Here is an 18,903-nt window from a genome sequence, read left to right as displayed (position 1 = left end):
TAATGTTTGGGGCTTTCCACGGTAAGATTTCCTACAGGTTTACTGGTTTGAATATTTTTTAAACCATAACCATATTCATAAAGCTTTTTTTTATAGTTCAGAGATCTTTTTTTTAATTTTATTTTATTATTATTATTATTTTTTTTTTTTTTTTTTTTTGGTTTTTGGGCCACACCCGGCTTTGCTCAGGGGTTACTCCTGGCAGTCTGCTCAGAAATAGCTCCTGGCAGGCACGGGGGGACCATATAGGACACCGGGATTCGAACCAACCACCTTTGGTCCTTTATCGGCTGCTTGCAAGGCAAACACTGCTGTGCTATCTCTCCGGGCCCGAGATCTTTTATTTTTTTTTTATTTTTATTTTTTCTGTTTTTTGGGCCACACCCTGTGACGCTCAGGGGTTACTCCTGGCTATGCACTCACAAGTTGCTCCTGGCTTCTTGGGGGACCATATGGGACGCCGGGGGATCGAACCACAGTCCGTCCTAGGCTAGCGCAGGCAAGGCAGGCACCTTACCTCCAGCGCCACCGCCGGGCCCCAGATCTTTTATTTTTTAAAAAAATGTCTCTCATGCCATGAATTCATAAGGAATGGGTTCCAGCAGCTCAGGCTCCTTTCCATTGGTTCTCACAAAGTGTGCTTCTCTGGGTGGAGCAGGCTGGCACTTCAACTGAACCCAAGTTCCTTTCTCTTTGGCTTCTTTCTCTTTCTGATCATTTGTCTTCACCCGCTTAGGAAGCTGTCTCGACTTTTAGAGTGCTTAATATGCTCAATATGAACATTAATTCTCTTGGCAAGAATCTTGCCTTTGACTTGTTTATTTACAACAATGCCAACAGCATGCTGGGTAACACTGTAGACTCTTCCAGTTTTTCCATGGTAACATTTGTGAGGCATTCCTTTTTGAACAGTGCCCATCCCCTTTATGTCTACAATATCACCATTCTTATAAATCCGCGTGTATGTGGCCAAAGGAACAACTCCATGTTTTCTTTTTTTTTTTTTTTTTTTTTTTTTGGTTTTTGGGCCACACCCGTTTGACGCTCAGGGGTTACTCCTGGCTATGTGCTCAGAAATCGCCCCTGGCATGGGGGGACCATATGGGACGCCGGGGGATCGAACCGCGGTCCTTCCTTGGCTAGCGCTTGCAAGGCAGACACCTTACCTCCAGCGCCACCTACCCGGCCCATAACTCCATGTTTTCTAAAGGGTCTAGAAAACATGTAGTGAGTGCCCTTCCCTTTTCCCTTTGTGTTGGTCATGACTGTGATTTATTGGAAAAACTGGAAGATGGCGGTTCCAGCTGAAAAGCTCATAAAGCTCTTTGTGATACATCTATCAATATCCTTGGCCGAAAGTAATGAAAATCTTTCAATTGAATGGCAGCAAATACAAAGCCATTTAAACACGTCTAATCTTACATGGCATACAAAAAGTCGAAGTTTTATTCATTTTCCTGGCCTCAGTTTATGTGCTCACAAGCAGAAAGCATGTTGGACACCAGCAATTCCTCTAATAAGTAAATTTTATTATGCATGGAATTTGAACAGAACTTTGAATACCAGAAAGAATGCTCACTATTTTTGCAGACTTTAGACTTCAAAATTCCTAGTCAAAGTTGACCATCACTAATTTTTCAAAAAACTAGAAACTGAACTTCAATGAACTTACTTAAATTCTTGATATTCTGTATAAAGCTTTTATTTATTTAGGAACTCATTATGCTTTATCATTACCCCCATTCCTACCCAATAAATATAAGTACATTATAATTTAAAGGATCTAAACTCATTTATATAAAACATTAGCTCACTTCTCATTTAGAGACATATTAATAATAACCATCCTGGTTGATTATACAGATTTTTTCTTTAGTTCACAATCCCAAATCTTTTGCACATTACTTTAAATTCACTCTGTCAATTTTCTGCATTTCTGTTTGCAATCCACTGATTACTCTTTCACAGAATTTCCATCTTTTTTTCAGTATTCATAAATCCATTCTTACTTTATCTTTCTTGAATAAATCACACACCTGCACTCCTTTTTTTCTAACAGTAGCCTCTCTTTCCATCTCCTGAGGGCACTTTGTCAAAGGATATAGCTATATAACATTTAAAATATTCCACAGTAAATAGCTGTAATGATTTCTTAGATTTCCAGTTATAAAAAAACTATACCTACTAAAGGTGACCAAAACTAATCCATAAAACAAACAAATGTCCCTACTTTTGAAGACCTTATGTTAATATTTTGTAAATTACCAGGAATTCTATTTGTGTCCTTTTAAGGTAAGTTCAGTCTATTTTAAATGCCCCAAACTAATGATCATTCCCTTTTAATTTATTTAAGTCATAACTAAAAAGAAAACTTCCAGTCAAAATATTGAACCAAAACGAAATAAATTCAAAAGCTATGGTCTCTTGTTGTGCTTAAAAGTGTTTCATGTCGGTCCCGGAGAAATAGCACAGCGGTGTTTGCCTTGCAAGCAGCTGATCTAGGACCAAAGTTGGTTGGTTCGAATCCCGGTGTCCCATATGGTCCCCCGTGCCTGCCAGGAGCTATTTCTGAGCTGACAGCCAGGAGTAACCCCTGAGCAAAGCCGGGTGTGGCCCAAAAACAAAAAAAAAAAGTGTTTCATGTCAAAATTCTATATGTCATATTAACAAAATATTAGATCATTAAAAATATAAATTCTCTTAAAAACACTAATGATTTCTAATCCAGAGGAATTACAAGTTTAAAGTATAACCTCATCACACACATTCTTAGTTACTCAGATCTTTACTCAATATGTAACTTAGAACATTTTCCAAAATAGTTTTCTTTCTTTGAATATCATTTTGCATTCTCTTTATATATATAACACATACCTTGCAGTTTCTTGCTGCTTCAGTGTTCCCCCCCCCCCTATTTTTTATACAGAGATACTCTTCTACCAGCATCACTATTGAACAGATCTCAAAGGGGAAAAAAGCAGAAAAACAAATAAAACAAAACAAAAAACCAATGGGCAAAATTTTACTATATAAGAGGTTATTAAAAAGGAGTTATAGATGTTAAGGGAATACATCTAGAATATACAAAGGAGATACACATGTCCCTTTTATGTTTAGAAATAGTCGGGGGCGGGCCCAGAGAGATACGACAGCGTGTTTGCCTTGCAAGCAGCCGATCCAGGACCTAAGGTGGTTGGTTCGAACCCCGTGCCTGCCAGGAGCTATTTCTGAGCAGACAGCCAGGAGTAGCCCCTGAGCACCGCGGGGTGTGGCTCAAAAACAAAAACAAAAACAAAAAAAAAGAAATAGTTGGCAGGGGAGGGTGTTGTTTCCAGGACATCACTTTGGTCTGTGATTTGGTGAGTCTGTAAACAACTCCCAGCACTCCCATATTAGGAAATGTCTTGAGTGGGGGCATCTGGGAAACAGGTTATGGTAGCAAGCACAGGTACCCAGTGAAGGGAGTTGGAGGATAAGAGTCCATTGACAATAGATTGATAGGAATAGAGTTTTGATTTCTTCTCAGGCTGAGAGTCTATTTTTTCATTTTGGGAGCTGGCTGGCTGTTAGCTGGAGAGAGGATAATACTTTGCTTCATAAGGAGAGAAGAGCTGAGGGTAAAAATGGTTACGTGTGGGGTAATAGACAGTGGGGGTAAGAGTAAGGACTAGAAATGAACCTGTAAGGTGGTGAGCCAATTGGGGAAGGGAATAATACAACATAGATATTTTGTATATTGTAAACATAAATGAACACCTATGATATCTTATTTAACTATACTGTATAACACAAAGTGGATTAAACTATATGGCATCCTCTAAATCTATATACGTTGATGAGGAAAGATTTCTTAAATGTTTTTAAGATACATATTTTTTTTAACTTCTCTTTTTCAAAGGACTGCTTTATTTTAGAATTCTAGCCTGCTAACAGAAATCTGCCAGAAGAGTGGAGAGCTACAGAAACAAAGAGGCCTCAGACAGTTAGAAAGAGGCCTCAGACAGTTAGGAAGAGGTTTCAGACAGCTAGCTTGAACTAAGATAAGCAAGTTCTGCTTTCACAGCTCCCAAGGACAGCAAGCCTGGAAGATAAGACCAGTCTTGGGCATGTGAGATCAATACCCATTTATGCTCACTGTTAGTTTATAACTACCACTTTAAGTAAGTTTTACGTTTTATAGGATATATCAATAAGTTAAGTTAATTGATAAGTACTCATTTACTATTACTAATTATTATAAGCCTAGAGTGATTCGAGCAGTACCAGCCAGAGGAGGCTCTTGGCGCCAGAAAGCCCAACTCCCATGCTTCTTTTTTTTTTTTTTTTTTTTGGTTTTTGGGTCACACCCAGTAACGCTCAGGGTTTACTCCTGGCTATGTGCTCAGAAGTTGCTCCTGGCATGGGGGACCATATGGGACACCGGGGGATCGAACCGCGGTCCGTCCAAGGCTAGCGCAGGCAAGGCAGGCACCTTACCTTTAGCGCCACCACCCGGCCCCAACTCCCATGCTTCTAAGGCTGATGTATGTGCCACTCTGTGCCAAGAACTCTAACCATTAGCTACATTTGAACCTTGAGTTTTAATGATCCCCTTTCTTCTCTACAACTAACTAGGCCAGGGTCCTGGCCCACTGTGATAAGCTGACACCTGCAATATGTAACACTAGGATTGATAAGTTTTAATGGTCATCTCTTTGTTCATTGACTGTGTCTCTCAAAGTTATGATGTTTTTTAATGTAAGCCTTTGTTCATAGCTGCGTCTATGACTGATAAGGAAAAGTGCTGTTCTTGCTTTGAAAATTCCTGTATAAACTCTGCAGAAAAGTCTTGGGGTCTCTGCTCTGAGATCTGTCTCAGCAGACGACCCTGACCGGCCAGAATAAAATCTCACCTGTTGCTTGTGCATGGTCTGTGTCTCTTTGGGACCCTCAAGGCGCCAAAAGGATGGAGGGCTACATTGCCCCTGACCCTAACATACATTTTTTGAGAATGGGGATTAGTGGGAAGCTGAAAGTTCACCAGTCCCCTCCCCCAATCCACCCCTCTGGTGCAGGGCAGAGGAGGCCTGTGGTCCCCTTTAAATGCCTCGCCAGTACCCACCTTGCTGGCATCCTGGGCAGGTAGCCAGGGGTAACCCTGGGGTCTGGGAGGAAGGAGAGAGAGGGCTGTCAGGGGCAGCTGGAGGCCACATCTTCCCCTAAGCTTGGCCAAATAGCCAACATGGATCCATGCCATTCCCCGTGCTGCTTGCTTAAACTTCCGGCTCCCAGAGAGGAGTTTGAATCCTTGATTATGCTGGAAGCCGGAAATTCACCAGTTCCCTCCCCACCCAGTGCAGGATGGGGGAGGCCTGGGGTGCCCTCTAAACTGCTCGCTGGCTCCCACCATGTTGGCACCCTGGGCAGGCAGCCAGGGATAACCCTGGGGTCTGGGAGGAAGGAAAGAGAAGGCTGTGGGGGGGGGGGCAGTTGGAAGGCCACATATTCCCCTAAGCTTGGCCAAAAAGCCTACAGCATGGAGACACACTGTTCCCCGTGTTGCCTGCTGAACTGCTTCAGTGTTTTAACTGAAAGCTAAATGGCTAAATTTATTAACTACAACTAGTTTAACATGTACTGATGTGAAGTAAGGAGGCGGCTTCTTGCTTTTATTATGCTTGTTTATTTAAGGACATTTGAAGACCTATGACCAACATCAAATATTGTGGCAAAACAGTTATGTAATTTATTTATCTAAACAGTATTAAATATTCACAAAGTTATCAATATTATCTAAAACGAGATTTCCACACAGTTTTATATTTTGAGATACTTCTTTTTCTTTTTCTTTTTTTTTTAAGGTTTTGGGCCACATCCAGCAGTGCTATGGATCACCCCAGGCACTGTGCACAGAAATTGTCCCTGGCAGGCTCAGGGGACCCTATGGGATGCCGAGATTTGAACTTGAGTCCATCCTGGATTGGTAGCATGCAATGCAAATGTCTTATCACTACTACTACTCCAGCTACTACTGCAGCTCCTATTTTTAGATACCTTTAAAATGAGAACTTTTCTCCAGTAGAAATATAAACCACCCAAATTTTATCTTTTGTAGCTCACTTGAATTTAAAATGACCAAAATTTTTTCTTTACTGATAGTTTTGTTACAGTTGGCACCTAATAGAGTTTAAATTATGTACTTTCTGTGATAGTCCTGAGGGGTGGGTGGCAAAACAGAGTTTGGTGTACTTATATCAAGGTTTCTCAGCTCTCTCTCTCTCTCTCTGTCTCTCTCTCTGTCTCTCTGATTTTTAACTATTACAGACCTGAACTTAGAAAGTCTCCCAATTCCAAATGTTTTAATAATTACTTTACACCGCCCAAAGCAACCCCACTTTCAGCTCTCATCTGCTAAACTGGACTGGCTTATTTGGCTTTGTGCCATCCCTCCGCTGCCTACTTTAATACTCACAGTTGGGGTGCTTGCTTGGGGAGTGGAAGAGGGGTATTGATTTTATTATTTTCCTTGAAGTTTGTGGCCAGTGCAGATGGCCTAACCTTAATTTTGAAATGCCGGTCCTGGCTTTCCTGCTTCAGTATCAGGACACCCCCACTTCCATGGAAGATGAGGGAATAGGTAGCAGGAGGGCACGTTTCTCCCATGGCACCTGCCCTCTGGTTGGGGCACTTCCCATTGCTTCCCTAGGTCATGCAGTGGTGGCAGCAGGAGACCCAGAGACATATCAAGCCAACACACACATAAGCAAAGCACAGAATGCAACTAAGTGCAGACAGAAACTGCTTCACATATAACAGAGTCCAGATACACACTAAAATGGTATTCACAATAAACCAAAGCTTTTTGCCTTCCTTCCTTCTTGATCTCACCAAACTGAGTCTACCATTCAGAGAGGATCCAGAAATGAGAACCAGAACATCTTCCTTAGTATTCAGAAGGGAGCTCTTCTCAGACAGCATGTCTGCCAAGCTCACAAACTGTTCCATTTTGGCACCTTCCAAGTCAGGTCGGTTATTTTTCAAACCACCCTGACTAGTCAGGCCTCTTGGTTCTTTTTTATACTGCTCCAAACTACTTGCAGACTTTTGATCCTCTCAATATCAGGGTTGTCAGACCTCAGGCCTAGGGATCTATCCCAGACAAGCCCCACAATGTTAGGTTCCAAGGAGTAACCCAACTGGCACTGAGAGTCAAAGACCAGCTCTGATCATGTAAAATGCAAAAGGGAGGTTATTCAGCTAGCTGGCCCAGTCTCATGAAACATAAACTCCTTGCATGAAACAACAGACAATTTATATAGGGTCAACAGGCTTCAGCAGGTTAAGCATTTCATTGGTTAATATGAACAGTTTAACTTCCACAGTATACATGATTGGTTCTCATGTCTCACAGTCCTAGCTCCTGCCTCCCCCACCCCCATTATCTGGTCTGATGCTGTTTGGGTCAAGAAACAGCATGGCCTTTTTAACAAGGAGAATTTGACCACTCTATGGTACAAGCTGACATCTCATTTTCTCAGAATTTGGTCTTGGAATGCAACAGGGAACAGTACCCCATTCATTCTCTTTCCTCCCCACAGAAACATGAGGCTTGTCCCCCCAGCCTTTCTCAGAGAGGGGGCAGAGGTGAGTTTCAGCCTTGATTTCCTGAAGTCATTCCTGCCTGGCTAAACTTCAGAAATTTCTGGTAGGAGCGAGAGTCCCTATGGCAGAGGGTTGACAGAGACTGTTTCATCCCTGTTCCACTTGGCCATTAAGTGCCACCAACTGTGGGCCCTATTTAAAAAATATATATAAAGAAGTCTTTAGGGTCAGAGTGATAATACGGAAGGGAGAGCATTTGCCTTGTAAGCAGCTGACCTGGATTCAGTCCCTGGCATCCCACAAGATCCCCTGAGCCTGCCTAGAGTGATTTCATAGTGCAGATCCAGGAATAACCCTTAGAGATCTTCTCGGAGTTCCCTCAAGGAGAGTGGATGCACGGGCGGTGAAATATGAAGAAAATGAGAGGCCGCATGATGTATGTGGAGAAATAGCGCTTCTAAACTTTAATGTTGGGACAGCTATATTATATATACATATATATATGTATATATATATATGAGGTAAATTGCCAGTCACACAGATACTTTCTATTACACCGAAACATTAACAGTAGCCTTGTTTGATATACATAACAATTCACCTGGCTAGGGGAATAAGCAGTAAGAGTCCTGAATTACAAAGGAGAAGGATAATTTTAACATCTCAAAGCAGTTCCTAGCAGGCCAGCCTCAAATGTAAAACTAGGGGATTGGTGAGAAGCAGGGAATTCACTATCAAATTTTTGTTTCTAAAGGCACAAGTTTCATTGTTTTAGGTTGAAATAAAGGTGGTGAGCTACATCTGAAGAAACGCAGATATTATATCTGGTAAAAATTTCCAGACCCCAATTTTACATCCTGGCCAAACCTTTTTTGATCTCAGAAGCAGAAACTGTAGGACATTTCATGTATTTTTTTATATTTTTAAAAATTATTTTCCTTATTTAAACACCATGATTACACACATGATTGTAGTTGGGTTTCAGTCATAAAATGAACATCCCTTTTCACCAGTGCAACATTCCCACCACCAATGGCCCCAACTTCCTCCTTCCCCACCCCTGCCTGTATTCAGGACAGGCATTCTACTTCTCTCGCTCATTAACATTGTCGCAGTAGTTGTTAGTGTAGTTATTTCTCTAAATGCACTCATCACTCTTTGTGGTAAGCTTCATATCGTGTTCCACTTCTTTCAGGCCTCAAATCTGGGCATTATTACAATAATGCATTTTATTTTTCTTAAAACCCATAGATGAGTGAAACTATTCTGTGCCTCTCTCTCCTTTTGATATATTTCACTCAGCATAATAGATTCCATGTCCATCCATGCATAATATTCCATTATGTATATGTACCACAGTTTATTTAGCCATTCATCTGTTGAAGGGCATCTTGGTTGTTTCCAGAGTCTGGCTATTGTAAGTAGCACTGCAAACAATATAGGTGTGAGAAAGGTATTTTTGTATTGCATTTTTGTGTTCCTAGGGAATATCCCTAGGGGTAGTATAGCTGGATCATATGGGAACTCAATTTCCAGTTTTTGAGGAATCTTCATATTATTTTCTATAAAGGCTAGACTAGATGGCATTCCCACCAGCAGTGAATGAGAGTTCCTTTCTGCCCACATCCCCGCCAGCTCTAATTTTTCTTGTTCTTTGCGATGTGTGCCAGTCTCTATAGCAGAAGATGGCACCTCATTGTTGTTTTGATTTGCATCTCCCTAATGATTAATGATGTGGATCAATTTTTACATATAGCTTTTGGTCATTTGTATTTCTTCTTTGAGAAGTTGTTCATTTCTTCTCCCCATTTTTTGATAGACTTAGATGTTTTATTCTTTTGAAGTTCTGCCAGTACCTTGTATATCAAAGATATTATCCATTATCTGATGGGTATTGAGTGAATAGTTTCTCCCATTCTATGGGTGGCTTTTTAACTTATCTTTATTTAAACACCGTGATTACAAATATGATTGTAGTTGTATGATTTCAGTCATGTAAAGAACACTGCCCTTCACCAGTGCAACATTCCCACCACCAATGTCCCAGATCCCCTCCTCCCAACCCCACCCATACCTGTACTCAAGACAGGCTTTCTACTTCGCTCATTCATTCTCATGGTTATGATAGTTCTCAGTGTAGTTATTTCTCTACAGCATTCATCACTCTTTGTGGGGAGCTTCATGTTGTGAGCTACATCTTCCAGCCCTCATCTTTTTTGTCTCTGAGAATTATTGCAAAAATGTCTTTCATTTCTCTTAAAACCCATAGATGAGTGAGACTACTCTGCATCTATCACTCTCCCTCTGACTTATTTCACTCAGCATAATAGATTCCATGTACATCCATGTATAGGAAAATTTCATGACTTCATCTCTCCTGATGGCTGCATAATATTCCATTGTGTATATGTACCACAGTTTCTTTAGCCATTCATCTGTTGAAAGGCATCTTGGTTGTTTCCAGAGTCTGGCTATTGTAAATAGCACTGCAATGAATATAGGTGTGAGGAAGGGATTTTTGTATTGTATTTTTGTGTTCCTCGGGTATATCCCTAGGAGTGGTATAGCTGGATCATATAGGAGCTCAATTTTCAGTGTTTGGAGGAATCTCCATATCACTTTCCATAAAGGTTGGGCTAGATGGCATTTCCACCAGCAGTGAAAAAGAGTTTCTTTCTCTCCACATCCCCACCAGCACTGCTTGTTTTTCTTCTTTGTGATGTGTGCTAATCCGAGTGGCATAAGATGGTACCTCAATGTTGTTTTGATTTGCATTTCTCTGACGATTAGTGATGTGGAGCATCTTTTCATGTGCCTTTAGGCCATTTGCATTTCTTCTTTTACAAAGTGCTGTTCATTTCTTCTCCCCATTTTTTTGATGGGTTTAGATGTTTTTTTCTTGTAAAGTTCTGTGAGTACTTTGTATATTTTGGATATTAGTCCTTTATCTGATGGGTATTGGGTGAATAATTTCTCCCACTCACTGGGTGGCTTTTGTATTCTATGCACTATCTCCTTTGAGGTGCAGAACCTTCTCAGCTTAATATAGTCTATGGGTGGCTTTTGTAACCTAGGCATTATTTCCTTTGAGGTGTGGAAGCCTCTCAGCTTAATATAGTCCCATCTGTTTATCTCTGCTTCCACTTATTTGTCTTCCTGAATCAAACAATTATAAAAAAAAAAAAAAGAAGAAGAAACCAGGATTAGAGAGATCGTTCAACAGGGAGGGTTCTTACTTTGCATGCAGCTGACCAGGATTTGATCTCTGGCATCCCACAGGGTTCCCCCAACACTGTCAGGAGTAATCCCCAAGCACCATTGGGTGTGGGAATGAGGATATAGGAAATGAGAGGGAGGAAATGGAAGAGAAAAAGGAAGAGGTGAAAGATGAAGAGAAGAAGGTGGAGAAAGAGGAGAAAGAAACGGAAAAGGGTGAGAAGAGAAGGATAAGGAGGAAAAAGAGGAGGAGGAAAAGGATGGTGTCATGGCCATCTTTGTCCAGACAAGGAAATTCTCGGGGTTCCCAGGAATGTGAGTGCAGGGTTTGGTGAAAAAATAAAGCCACACTTAGTTGTAGGGATGATCCTGAATTATATGTCTTTAGTTAATGCTGCAGAGATGTATTTAAATATAAATTTTACATGTAAGAGACTGCCTACATCTGCTTTCCTGCAAGGTTATAATATTGTAATTTCTTGTTAGCTAAAATGTAATCAGTACATGCTGTTTGATGTAAAGTTTTTTCACAATTGACAATTTACAGGCCTTTATTGTGGATTACAATCTTTCTGAATTATAAATTCTATTGAAGGACAGAGGGGAGTTGAGTCAGAGGCTTTTCTGGGCTCAAAGGTCAAAATTTAACATCTCAAAGAGGTAGAGTTTGAGATGACACCTGGTGCTTAGAGTCAAATACCACCTCTGAGAATGCAAGGTGAAAAGGGAGCTTAATTGGTTAACTGAGATCCAAGCCCTTGGCAAGGACCCCGAATCAAATATTTAAGCAGTTAATATAGAAATCACAAGCAATATGGGGCCGGATGAATAGCACAAAGATAGCACAGTGATGGAGCATTTCCCTTGCACCTCGATGATCCAGGATGAACCAGGGTCCGATTCCCAGCATCCAATATGGTCCCCCAAGCCAGGAGCAATTTCTGAGTGCATAGCCAGGAGTAACCCCTGAGCATCACCAGGTATGGTCCAACCCCCCCTCAAAAATAAGAAAATGAAAAATTACAAGCAGTAACACTATAATCATTTCGTTGTTAAATGTCTTAATTACTGATTTCTTTGCTTTTTTAAGGTGATTCCTGGTTGTTAGGGAGATCTCTGATTCAAACCTTGTTGTCAAGGGATATTCTACTACAGAACCTTACTGTTGAGGGGATACTCTGATACTAGACCATGGCTGTGAGGGGATGTTCTGACCCAGACCTGGGTGTCAAGAGTTAATCTCATTCAATCTCTTGGTTGTCAAGGGAGCTTTTCCCCAAGCTCACTTCCCCAAGCTACTTCCTTATTCCTGGAGGCTACCAACTTGGTCTTATTTCTGAGTTAACTCTTTGTCTGCCTTCAGCTAGGAGTGGGAAAGTACACTTGACTAGGGTTTGGGCTTGTCTTAGTCTAGAGTTCCTTATCATGCATTAGAGGGGGAATCTTGGTTCTTACAAAAAGTTTTTTACTCCCAGGCTGGGGCCCTGGGTGTCATTCTGATATAAATAAATTCAAAGATTAGCAAGTTTTCCAGGTATTCCTAAAGAGCTCTGTTTATTTGAGACTGCGTAAAGATACAGAACATCTTTGAAGAGACTACATGGATTTTGAGGATTACAAAGGTATTTTTCTTTCTCTTGATGCTGATTTTCCCAGGTGAAGAGATATTTAATCATGCCATATTTGCATGTACTAATGTCATTTAGAGGCAAATGTTCAAATATATACATACTTAGCACAGCAGCAGGGAGATTGTTATTAGGCCAAATAAATGTTGCAACTATTACTAAGCTTGAGAAATAGGACCCTACTTATCAAGAAAGCGACCTCTCTTTCAAGTCTTTTCTCAGCCGTCCACACAGGGGGAGTCCAGCGGGATTTCGGATTTTAACTTTGTTTAAAATGTGGCAGTTGTATCTCGCCCTTTTTCTTTTTCTTTTCTAGAAGGAGAGTTGCAACCGCAGCTTTAAGCTCCTGAGCTGTCAAGAAAATCAATCTGATAAGCAGTGGAAAACAAGAGGCATCAAGAATTATATCTACCAACCTGATTCCAGCCATAACTAACCAATACAGCCAATTGATGGGTTTCAAATCTTGGATAATTTGTCCAAATTCCTTCAGCCAAGTTTCAATTCAGTTTCAATTCAGATTCACACCAACAACTGAGTATAACTTTTTTTTTATTCCAGCTGAGTCCTGCATCCACTTTCCTGGGAACCCTGAAAATTCTGTGAATTGTCTGGACCAAAACAACCATGACAGTTATGTGGCTGGTGTGATATCACAGCAGAAAAGAAACTTGCTCTGCATACAAATAGCCTGGGAAAGATGCGGGGCTTATGAATGGCATCCCATTCATAATCACTGGAGCCTGGAGCCTGCCAGGAGTGATTTCTGAGAGTAGACCCAGCAAATGTCCCCAAGTGCTGCTGGATGTGGCCCAAAACAAAGAAAAAGAAGGAGGAGGAGGAGGGGAAAGAGATGGAGGGGAGGTGGAGGGAGAAGGGGGGGGGGAGGAATAGGAGAGGATGAAGGAGGAGGGGAAGGAGGAGGAAATAAGGAGATGAAGGAAAAAAGGAAGAACAGGAGTAGCAGTAGCCAGAGGCAACAGAAATTGTGGATCAGAGTGTCCTGGGCAAGCAAGGAGCAGGATGCTGGGCAGTGGGTCATGGGATGCTCACACCTGGGTCTTGTCCTTCTGGACTTCAATATCCACCATGGGCAGCGAGTGGGACTCGCTCTTCATGTCCAAGTCTTCGGTCAGCAATTGTTGTAGACGGGAAGGCAGAGATTTGACGACCTGGATGTGGAGGCCCCGGGCAGCAGCCACATAGATAATGGGGTTGATACAGCAGTTGACATAAGCCAAGGCTACCCAGAGCACATCCAGAGACAAGGCAAGATTGAAGTTGGGTGACTTTCTGGAGAGGAAGGCCAAAACCAAGCCAGAAACATGATAGGGCAGCCAGAAGACAAAGAAGCTGGTCACCACAGCCACCACCACCTTGAGGGTTTTGGTGGAGCGTGTGGCTGGCCGGCGCCAAGTCCGAAGGAGGAGGAAAGTGTAGCAGACGCTCAGCGTGACCAGGGGCCCCAGGAAACACAAGACAAAGCGTGTGACACTGACAGCAAGATTGACCTGCTTCCCATAGTCCACACCACACAAGACCTTCTTGGAAAAGGGTTCCTCTTCCACCCGTCGGAACAAGAAGGATGGGATGGTGAGCACGAGAGCCAGCATCCAGGCCACACCACTGGCCAACCAGGCCAGCCGGGCCACACGGTAGTTCTGGCACCAGATGGGCTTGAAGACAATGAGGAAGCGGTCGGCACTGATGGTGGCAAGGAGCAGGATGCTGGCAAAGAGGCTCATGAGGATGAGCGAGGGCAGGATGCGACAGGCCGCTTCATCTAAAGGCCAGTTGCCATGCAAGAGGGTGGTTGCAATTAGGACGGGCAGTTCCAGGCAGGAGAGGAGGTCAGCCAAGGCCAGGTTTAGGAACCATATGGCATTAACAGTTCGTCGGGCCTCTGAGCCAGTCACCCACAGTACAAGTATGTTGCCTGGCACACCAACCACTAAGTCGATCATAAAGATGACCACAGCAGCCACCTCATGGGCTTTGAGCCTGGGCGTGGGGTGTGGGCCGTCCACCGGCCCATCGAGAGTTATATTGCCGTAGTGACTGTAGTCTGTTTCGGTGATATTGTTGAAGTCCTGGGGGCCATGAAAGAGGCAGGTGAGATGGAGGATGAGGGTCAGAGCTGGGGAGAGGAAGCCAGAGCTTTGGAGATGCCCCAGGGAACGAGGGTGCAGACAGCAGAGCCAGTTGGGGTATTGGGCCAAACAAGGAAAAGGTGGAAGTCACCAGAGCTAAAGACTAGAGTGTTCTTGCTGTCGGGAGTGTGCTTGTTTTGTATATGGCTCCTGTAACCAGTACACCCCTAAAGTTTTAACTGGAGTAATCTCAGGGAGTATAGTCAGGAGGAAATCCTGAATACTGCTGGTGTGGAGGAAGGAATGAAAGGAAGGAAGGAAGGAATGAAAGGAAGGAAGGAAGAAGGAGAAAGAAAGGAAGGCAGATGAGAGGGAGGTAGGGAGGAAAAGAAAAAAGATGGTTTTCTGTGGAGGGATGAAAGAGACAGCTGAGAGTTCTAGAACAAATGAGGGGTTCCCTGGAGAGATAGTCTAGAGGGAAGGGTGATTTCCTTGCATGTATTCAATCTGGCTTCCATCCCCCCAGGCACCCCATAGGGACCCCAAACTTTCCACTAAAACCTGACAGGGGTACATGATTCCTGAGTGCAAAGCCAGGAATAACCTCTGAGGATCACTGAGTGTGGCCCTAAACAAAAATATGCAAAAAAATACAAAGGGGTCTTCAATAACTGGGTCCTGGGTTTAGCCTAAGACTGTAGGGGCCCCTGAGCACCACAAGGTTGAGCACTCCCCAACCGAAATACAGTTTTTTAATGGGCCAGTTCTCAGCATTTCTTCGATGATGCTGCAGTATCCATGTGTGCACCTGCGCAGGGGGGTGCTCAGTACTTTGGTCCCTGAACACCCAGGTGCAGGGAAGGACTGCATGAATCCTCAAGGTATCTGGATGTGATAGAGCCCTTCTGTGTCAAGCAGGGTGGATTTTCCTTTTTTTTTTTTTTTGGTTTTTGGGCCACACCCATTAATGCTCAGGGGTTACTCCTGGTTATGTGCTCAGAAGTTGCTCCTGGCTTGGGGGACCATATGGGACACCGGGGGATCGAACCGCGGTCAGTCCAACGCTAGCGCAGGCAAGGCAGGCACCTTACCTTTAGCGCCACCGCCCGGCCCCTTCTGGGTGGATTTTCAACCCAGACAGCCCACCACCATCAGGGTACAGCCTTTAACAAACCTCCCAAAACTCCCCAACTATGATGATCCCACAGCAAGCATATGGGTCAGAAATGTGACTCAGTGACTGTAGAACGAAGTGATGAAAAGAAAAAGAGATAGCTAGACAGACAGGCTGAGCAAATTTGGAGGGTGGGATGGCAAACCTATGGGGGTTCTTGTCTCCATATTTCTGAAAGCAGGAGAAATTTCAAAGGAGAAAGTTAAAGTGGGTGGGAGCACAGCAGGGAGAGTAACTGCCTGCACATGGCTAACCCAAATTCGACCCCCAGTATTCTACGGAATCTCCAGGGCCTGCCAGGAGTTATTTCAGAGCACAAAGCAAGGAGTAACTCTGAGTGTCCCTGGGTGTGGCCACAAAATAATTAATTAATTAAAATGATAAAAATTTAAGTTTAAATAAAGTAAATACAAATTAAAATAAAATAAGCCAAGAAAAAAAAATAAGCCAAAAATAACTAAAATAATAAAATACAGTGAAAAGGTCATTCCTGATTTCAGTTTTGACAATGCTTGAAGCCCAGACTCTAGCTGAAAGCAAGTGGAAAGCAGCTATTTCTTGGAGTTGGGGGGTTTTCAATGAGTTGATTTGTGCCATATTTTAGTTTGGTTCATATCCAGTGGCTGGATATATAAGGCGCCAGTGATTGAGCCCAGGGACCACCAACACTAGATCTGTTTAAGCTCTCGACTTTCTTCCCAACCCTTCCTTTTGTGCATGAAAGATCACTTGCTGGAAAGCACGGAGAGAGCTGGGGCCCGAGAGAAAAATATCTTCAGATATTATACAGGAGGCAGAAGCCAGGAAGGAATTTCAACATGGCCCCCAGGCCCGATTTCTCATCCCATGGGTTCCCATTCTAATCTCTGTTTCAGGAATGTTCCACTGCCCACAATCTGTGCCCACAACCGCATCTGCTGGCACTGACTGGAGGTTTGAAACTGTGCTGATTGGGACCGTTTTTAGGGAAACAGAGACATCAAAGCCAGCTGTGACCACACTGCCACATACATACACACAAACACACACATATAAAAACACGCACAAGCTCATATATGCATGCACAAACACACACAAATACACACAATCACATACACACAAACACAGAGAAATACAAACACATACATGTACAAGCACACAGTTACACACAAATAGACACAATCACATACAAACACAAACACACACAAAAACACATACATGTTCTACCTCTCTTAGCAGGGAAAGGAAGTAACATAAGCCCCATTCTAGCTCCAGGTGAAGCAAGGCAGATGCTGGAGAAGGGACCCTGCACCCTACTGACAGCTCCCCTGTCCTATTTCATCCTTGTTGGTTTGGGGGCCAACCCACCACCATGGGCAGTGTCAGGGCTGATGTCTAGCTCTTAGCTCATGGGACCCTTGGTGGTGCCAGGATCTCTTCGACCACAGTTAGTGTTTGTGAACCATTTCACCTGCCACTTCCAGGCTCTGGACCCCACCCACCCAGGGGAGCACTCCAGCTCTCTGATTAGGGAGTGAGGCAGGTCTTCTGATCTCAAGAGTCCCCACAAAGGTTAGTTAGGGAGTACCGAGTTGGAAAGTTTATAACTCCAGGCAGGGAAAAGAGGAAGGAAGAATTTTGGGGGGTTGGGGAGAAAAAGGGACCCAGAAATAAGAGAATTGAGCCCGAGAAATAGCACAGCGGGGAGGGCTTGCATGCAGCTACCTTGCATGCAGCTGATCCGGGTTTCATCCCCAGCATCACATAGGCCCCCCTGAGTCCTGCCTGGAGTGATTCCTGAGTGCAGAGCTAGGAGTCAGCTCTGAGCACAGCTGGTGAGAGAGAGAGAGAGAGAGAGAGACAGAGACAGAGACAGAGAGACACACAGAGAGACAGAGAGAGACAGACAGACACAGAGACAGAGACAGAGAGAGAGAGAGAGGAGAAGGGTCCATTAGGGCCCCCAAAGCGTGCACCCCTGGACTCACCATTTTTCCACCGTCCTGTCTCCTGTCTCCTGGTCGCTGTCTCTGGGGATCCCTTTGCCTGAGGACTGCAGTTTTTAAAGCCCCACAAGAGGGAACAGCTGGCCAGGAGGAAATGACCATCTTTACTCTGGGCACCCTAATTGGTCTGTGCTCACAGGTCCCTTCTGGGTATCCTGTAAGCCCCTGCACCCCCTCCCTGGAGGAAGTTGGAAATCTATGCCTTTATCTTGACTGGATCTCTAGATCAGGCCGGTTACCCATCCCCCTCTTGAAACTGTTTCTTCTCTCTCTCCTTTGAGGGCTCTGGAGAGGCACAGCAGTGAAGCACAGGGTTCTAAAAGGGCTTTTAAGACCACAGGAGGGCTTGATTCCCCTCTCGACCCCACCAAATTCCATATGGTCCCCCAGCACTGCCAGGAGTGATTCCTGATAACAAAGCCAGGAGCAGCCCCTGAGCACTGCTGGTTGTGACTCCGACCTAAATAAATAAAAAAAATAAAAATAAATAAAACTCTAAAACATCATGTGTCCAGAGCAATAGCAAAGTGGTAAGGCAATTGCCTTGCATATGCATAAGGAAGGTTTGTTTCCCTCCCATACACCCCCAGAGATCCAGCTGCCTGGCCTGACCCTGAGGGCCTAGTCTGGATTGGGGGTCTCATTCCTCTGCACTAGTGTTTAGTACAAAGGGCCTGTCAGCTAGCTCTTGTTCAGTGACCCCCACATACCAGTTGGAAGAGGAATGGTGAAATCCAGGCACGTGGGGGCTGCTGAACCCGGCTCTAGCCTTGCCCAGTTGTTTATGCATAGGGACGGTCTATATCTCTCCCCCAGCCCCCCACAGACCCAGCTGCCCAACATTGCCCTGAAGGTCTGGACTGCATTGGTGGTCCCATTCACCTGCACTAGTGTTCAGTACAGAGGCCAGGCAGCTTGCTCCTCGTTCAGTGACCCCAGATAGCATTTGGAAGAGGAACAGTGAAATCCTGGCATGTGGGGTCTGCGGTGCCCAGCTCTAACCTTGCCCTGTTGTTTATGCATAGGGAAGGTTTGTTTTCCTCCCTGCCACACCCTTAGAGACTCAGCTGCCCAACACTTCCCCAAAGAGACCCAGCTTCCTGGCCCTGCCCTGAATCACTGGTCTGGCTTGGGTGTCCCATTCCCCTGCACTAGTGCCAGTACAGGGGGGCCTCTCAGCAAAGTCCCTCACTCAGTGATCCCCCACATACCAGTTGGAAGAAGAACAA

The 18,903-nt window shown here is 43.9% G+C and overlaps 2 protein-coding genes and 1 pseudogene across 2 annotated transcripts in view; all 3 read right to left on the bottom strand.

Annotated features, from left to right (window-relative positions):
- The window catches only part of LOC126028593 (C5a anaphylatoxin chemotactic receptor 1-like), a 334,324-nt gene that overhangs the window by 119,749 nt on the left and 195,672 nt on the right, over positions 1-18,903 (bottom strand). The window lies entirely within an intron of this gene.
- Positions 570-1,263, bottom strand: LOC126028267 (60S ribosomal protein L21-like; annotated as a pseudogene).
- Positions 13,475-17,776, bottom strand: LOC126027514 (C5a anaphylatoxin chemotactic receptor 1-like). The gene is made up of 2 exons (XM_049786509.1): positions 17,657-17,776; positions 13,475-14,515 (listed from the first exon to the last, which is right to left on the bottom strand). Exons 1-2 carry the CDS (start codon positions 17,774-17,776, stop codon positions 13,475-13,477), a joined length of 1,161 nt encoding a protein of 386 aa, XP_049642466.1.

Source organism: Suncus etruscus, chromosome 14, assembly GCF_024139225.1.
Source record: "Suncus etruscus isolate mSunEtr1 chromosome 14, mSunEtr1.pri.cur, whole genome shotgun sequence".
Taxonomy (NCBI): Eukaryota; Metazoa; Chordata; class Mammalia; order Eulipotyphla; family Soricidae; genus Suncus; species Suncus etruscus.
Note: the sequence above shows the minus strand (reverse complement) of the source record. Positions and strands in the feature narration are given on the sequence as shown.

Bases quoted from the DNA above. Each gene is read 5' to 3' on its own strand.
- LOC126027514 (XM_049786509.1), bottom strand. From the start codon at position 17,776: ATGGTCATTTCCTCCTGGCCAGCTGTTCCCTCTTGTGGGGCTTTAAAA. The intron at 14,516-17,656 runs GTGAGTCCAGGG...CATGGCCCCCAG, and splicing joins GACAGGACGGTGGAAAAATG to GACTTCAACAATATCACCGA.